The following is a 5,732-nucleotide window of genomic DNA, read 5'->3' on the forward strand; positions in this document are numbered from 1 at the left end:
TGAAACTTTAATCACTATATAGAAAACTGTCACATCAAGCAGAACAAAAATTATTTATTTTTAAATTTTTGTACTATTTTTATTTTTTAATCTTATAATTAATAAATAGTGTGTTTATTTATAGCCAGAATCTTTGCGTAAGTAGAATTCTTAATAAAAATCTTGCTTGAAAGAAAAAAACAAATGATAATGTGAGCACCTTGAAGACTTAAAATGTTATATCACTTTTAAATGTCAATTTATACTTAAGCGTTAATCGAGTGTGTGCCATAAAGTCATGTTGTCAATATATAAAGAAAGTTCAAAATCTCCGGAGATTAAGGAAGTACCATCCAATCCATACAACGAATTAATGCTAACCAAAAAAAGCTTAAGAAAAGTAAAAGGAAAGGACTAAAAAAACATCAATATCCGAGGTGAGATATTCGATTATTCCACCAAATTGATACATGTCTGCCACATCGGAAAGTCCATAATTACCACATGATATGACCAGTAGAAAGTACTCTTCAATTGGAATCAATATCGCGTACTGCTATCATGAGGCACCACCTGTCTAGACGTTGGCACCTTAACAATGGTTCATTGGTTGTGTTGGAGCCTCCTGATCATGATCATGATGATATGCATATTCTAGCAGTAGCAGACTATTGCAGCTGCATATATATAGGTAAAAAAGACAGCCAATAGCAAAGAAAAAACCAGGAAAAAAGAACAAGATAAAAAATGGTGATGGAGATGGATCGATGAGGACCACTGTATAATATTATTGTACATACCCCCTTATATACAAAATAATATATATATATATCCCTCTGAATGCTGACCGTTGGATTGCTGAAGATCAAAATCTTGTCATACGGTTCATGATCTGAGAGCTGGGATGGAGATAGACCATGATATTAACTAATGGGGTCTGTCAATTTTGCATGATAGGGCCTTTCAACTTTCAAGTCCACCATATAAAGTTCCATAACATGTGCACAGAAAGTCTGCTGAGTGGAGATATTTTCAACAGATGCAATTACAAAAAAGGATATTCTAGAAAAGATACAATATGTATAGAGATATTTTGAGAGATATTTCTTCGTCCAAGTTCGAGCATCTAACTATATTGTCAAGAAACTCTCTTCACAAACCGACCCTGCAACCAAAAATATTGCATTAAATACTACTTAAGTTGGAAATATATATAAAAAATCACAGCGTCACGAGGAAGATAGATAGAGATAATCATACAGAGGCGCTAGAGGACATGAATTATATATATAACCTTGAGTCTAGGCCTTTTATCTGCATTGAGTTTGCGAACTTGGTATCTTATCTTCTTTGAGAACAACCTGGTATGGCGTTTCTCCTTGTACCTTTCTACTCTTGCTTCCCTTCTTGTTCTCTCCTCTTCCATCACAGGCACCTCTCTCGTCTTAAAAAGATTCAAAAATATCTCATTATTCAGAAATAAATTTTAACTAATTTCCTCCATGCTTTGGAATAATATAATATATATATATATATATATATATATATATATATGTAATGAACTCGTACATACAAATGAAAATACTTGAAAGGCTCGTGACTTGATTGTATAATCAAGATATATATAATTTCCTTCAAAATATAGGGAAAGAAAGAAATTCAAAAAGGCTAATATATATATATAATAAATGAATGGTACTAACATAATAGCCATTGCTTGCCATGGAAGGAGAATAATCATCGGCCCAAAGAGAGCCCCGGTCGGACCAAGCATGTAAGACATCTTCATAATTCAAGTTCAAATTCAATGATGCCTTCTTCTCATCATCATGATCATCATCCCCCAAAAGCCCAAGATTCTCCTTCTTTATAACCTTGCCAGTTGTACGGTTGCTTTCTTCTTCAAACACTTTCTGCTGATGATCTTGTTCTTCAGTACGGCCTTCTCTAAATGGAAATTCTTCCCAATCCATGAAATCCCAGTTGAGTTGACCATACTTCTTGTTGTTCTGTGGTAATTTTTCATCGGCTTCAATGCCCCAAATACCCTCCAGTTCATCCATGATGTCGAGTTCTTCATCGGCATAAGAAGCATCCTTTGTGTCGGAGAATTCGGTTAGAACAGTATCTGGCACTTCCTGTTCTTCTTTCTTTGGACTTCTCAAGAACGAATGGTAACCCATCTTTGTTCTTCTTATCTCTCTCTCTCTCTCTCAGAGACAGTCTTAGTACTTTTGCTTCTTGTGTTATGTATGCATACGAATCTGAATATAGCCAAATGAGGGTAGCTAGATTTTTATTCATTTCTTCACTTTTTTTGCTTTATTGTCCTACAATATGGTACCTTATCATTTTGCTATCGGTTGGTTCATAGCATACTTTCTTGTAATTGGTTGAAAGACTCCAGCTTGGAGGGAGGTAGTGGTTCCCAAATGCCCTTTTCACTGCCTGTGGCTGTGACTTGGAAGTTGGGACCAAAGACGCTTACTCCTGTCGAGACTAGTACTGTAATATAGTTATCGAAATTCACGTGACCAAAAGGGTTGAATGTTGATAAACACAGCTCAATGGGCTTTCATGCAGCCAGCAGGTAAAAGGGTGGCCCATATTCATACACATGTTAGCCTATCTATGCAGTGTACGTGCATTCATCTCCTGGCCGGTAAACAAAAGCTGCACCCTTTCTCGAATATAATTCCCGTTATTGTAAATATCTTTTCTCGGCGTGGTCGGCTACTTTCTGTGCACTTTTCACTGTTTTACTAGTATCCTTCTTTTTATGCTTTCCTGCTTGCAAATGATAGTGTTGTGTTGTGTTGTGTTGTCCTATTCTGTAATCCCAAACGCACACTGATTATGAGAGGACACAACCGAGACATCCACTGTTAAAAAGAGACGATATCACTCTATTAATTGAACCTTCTTATTAACATTTTCAAATTAAATTTGGCTTTACATTTCAAAAACTCTTATAAGAGCCTCTTGGAATCATTATATGAATGGGCCAAGAATTTGATTCCATCCCAAACAATTTGATATTCCATTCAGCATCTATATATACATACATACATATATATATATATATATTATATTCAATACTATCGTATAATTACAGCTAGGCTCAAATTTTAATAGATTTCGAGTTAAAAAGTAGAAAGGCAAAAAGTTACGGCTATAACTTTATAGAACAATGATAGCTGTCTCAAGAGTAGGGCTGAGTTCTGAAAATCCGACTCAGGAGCGAAATAGAGGTGGCGATGTACCGATTCTAACTCTTATATTTTACATATTTTATAAAAATATATGTATTTTTTATATATTAATCATATATATTTTATATAACTATAATTTATATTGTTAATTAAATTTAAGAATATTGTATGAGCAAATTATTATAAAATAATATGCTTATAATATAATATAAATAGAATAAATTGACTAATACTAGAGTTTAGTATATGTAACTAAACACCATACTATTAATTATTACTACCATATAAAACTAATAAATAATAACAACTAATGTATAATAACATTTAATACTAATTATATAATAACTAATGTAAAGTAACATTTAATACCAATGTATTATGTATAAACACAAATATATAAATTTATAATAACATGTAATACTAATATATAATAACTAAAGTATAATAACATGTAATACTAATGTATAAATATTAACATATAATAACATATAATACTAATGTATAATAACATTAATTTGTACAGTGTTTTATTTTTTCAGTTTTGATTATGTTTTAATAAAATTGAAATTGAAAAAAATATTTGTTTAAAAAAAAAAAAACTGAAATCTAGAAGCTCAAATCCGATTAGTGAGTCCAAGATTGTCAAATTGATAATTCAAATGGGCTAAGAAAAAAAGCCCAATAAAAAAATCTAAATTCGACTCCGCTCCGACAAGTCGAAGTCGAATTGGAGTCTATGCAAATCGGAATCGGAGTCGGAGGTCAGATTCGACCTCCGACAAAGTCGGATTCGAAGTGCCGTACTCAGAGTGACTCTGCATTTTATCATATTTAATTAAATATTTCACGTGTTGGAGTCTGTCCCACACGTGAGGGGGAGTGTTAAGATATAAAAATAAATAATAAAATCTACTTCTTCCCATCAACTTAAACTTTTGGGACAAATAGTAATTTCACAATCACCAATGATGATAAATGTGCCATATCTTATATAGTGGGATGAAAGTGTGGTGTACAACATTACTCTTCATTTATATAACTTCTAAATCAAGGGAGGGAAACTATGTCAACCCAACTTTACTCCATGTCTCACATGCATGCTAGGGTTGACCCCTAAATCCAGGTCCCCTTGTTTTCTTATGCATCTAGTTTTGGCTACATTTTCCTCTTGCAATATTGGATCACTAAGCCACTAGCTTCTCTTACATAAGTGCATTCATACATACATACATACATATACATACAAGACAAGCAAAATAATCTAGGCCCAACAACCAAGGAGAGAAGGGAAAGAGGGAGGAGAAAATAAGAAAAAGAAACAATTTGGAACAGTTTGGCAATTTCATTAGAGGCAATTAGGAGATAATATTAAGTCCAAAGAGACTCTCTCTTTAGAGGGTCTTGGTTTACAGTGCTAGAAGAAGCAAAGCCGAGGTACTGGGGAATATTGTTATTGAAGTTGCTGGATAAAAGAAACGACTTCTCGTCTTGGTCTATCTGGGCTGGTAAGTTAGGCTCTTGCTGCATCTGGATGCAAAGAAACTCTGCTTGAGCCACTGCAAGCTGCATTTGCAACTGTGATACTTGATTCTGTAGGTAAGATATTGCCCCAACACATCCATAAACAGGGTCTCTTACTCTTGCATTTGCTTCGTAAACTAAACTACTCACGGCATCTGCCCTCTGATGAATAGGAAGCTCCTGCAAAATTTCAAAGAAAAATAAATGGAGTGTCAAATTAAAGAACTTGTTATAACGAGTCTTTCTTTTTATGGCCAAAGCATGGTGCATGCTATAGAAATCGAAAGAAAGTAAATTAAGAAGAAGCTCAAAAGTAATGAAAGTACATTATGCGCAGATTAGAAAATAGAAAGAGATCAGACCTGCAACATTTTGCTGACATTGCTGGCACCAAAAACCTTGTGAACAATGGCAAACTTGTGAGGGTCATCGGGTGGGAAGTAAGGAGCAAAGATGCAGTCCTTGGCGCAGCGGCGTCTCAACAACTTGCATGAAGCACAGGGTGAAGAACCCCCCATGTAGACAGACGGTCGATCAAAAACAAGCCAAGATCAAAAGAAGATGCTTAATTTCTAGGGGATGGATGAAGGATCAAGAGACGTTTCAGACCAGAAAGATGCTGAAGAAAAATGAGCTTAATATATATGTATTTATAGTGGTTACGGAGAGGTGCTATCTGATCAATGTAGAATAGATCATCCACATGCTTCTGTTCTAAAATACGAATAAAGTATGTACACTCGTAATTAATTAAACAAGAAATTGCATTGATAGTGTCCTACCACAACAAAGAAAATAATTTAAAGTCTACGAAATATTCCTGAAAGTAGAAGGAACCATTAATAGTTAATCCATACACGACACATGAGTACTAGTACTACTTGATCGAATTCATACATACATAAGTTGGACTTGACAGTTTTAGCCAGCTAGTAATATGAAAGATGTGTAAAATAGCATGATCAAGGGAATAAAGGGTCGTTTTCAAGCAGTGGAATAATAAACTATTATTAAAAAATT

General features: G+C 34.1%; 2 protein-coding genes across 2 annotated transcripts; both read right to left on the reverse strand.

The window, feature by feature from the left end:
• Positions 1-316: 316 nt before the first annotated feature.
• Positions 317-2,249, reverse strand: LOC108996999 (zinc finger protein CONSTANS-LIKE 16-like). Its single transcript, XM_018973072.2, has 3 exons — positions 1,683-2,249; positions 1,274-1,423; positions 317-1,144 (listed from the first exon to the last, which is right to left on the reverse strand). The coding sequence occupies exons 1-3, from the start codon at positions 2,160-2,162 to the stop codon at positions 1,118-1,120; spliced, it is 657 nt and encodes a 218-aa protein (XP_018828617.1). The 5' UTR covers positions 2,163-2,249; the 3' UTR covers positions 317-1,117.
• A 1,942-nt stretch (positions 2,250-4,191) lies between these two features.
• LOC108997001 (LOB domain-containing protein 12) lies at positions 4,192-5,328 on the reverse strand. Its single transcript, XM_018973073.2, has 2 exons — positions 5,075-5,328; positions 4,192-4,892 (listed from the first exon to the last, which is right to left on the reverse strand). The coding sequence occupies exons 1-2, from the start codon at positions 5,228-5,230 to the stop codon at positions 4,560-4,562; spliced, it is 489 nt and encodes a 162-aa protein (XP_018828618.1). The 5' UTR covers positions 5,231-5,328; the 3' UTR covers positions 4,192-4,559.
• Between the last annotated feature and the right edge of the window lie 404 nt (positions 5,329-5,732).

Source organism: Juglans regia, chromosome 14 (genome assembly GCF_001411555.2).
Source record: "Juglans regia cultivar Chandler chromosome 14, Walnut 2.0, whole genome shotgun sequence".
Classification (NCBI taxonomy): domain Eukaryota; kingdom Viridiplantae; phylum Streptophyta; class Magnoliopsida; order Fagales; family Juglandaceae; genus Juglans; species Juglans regia.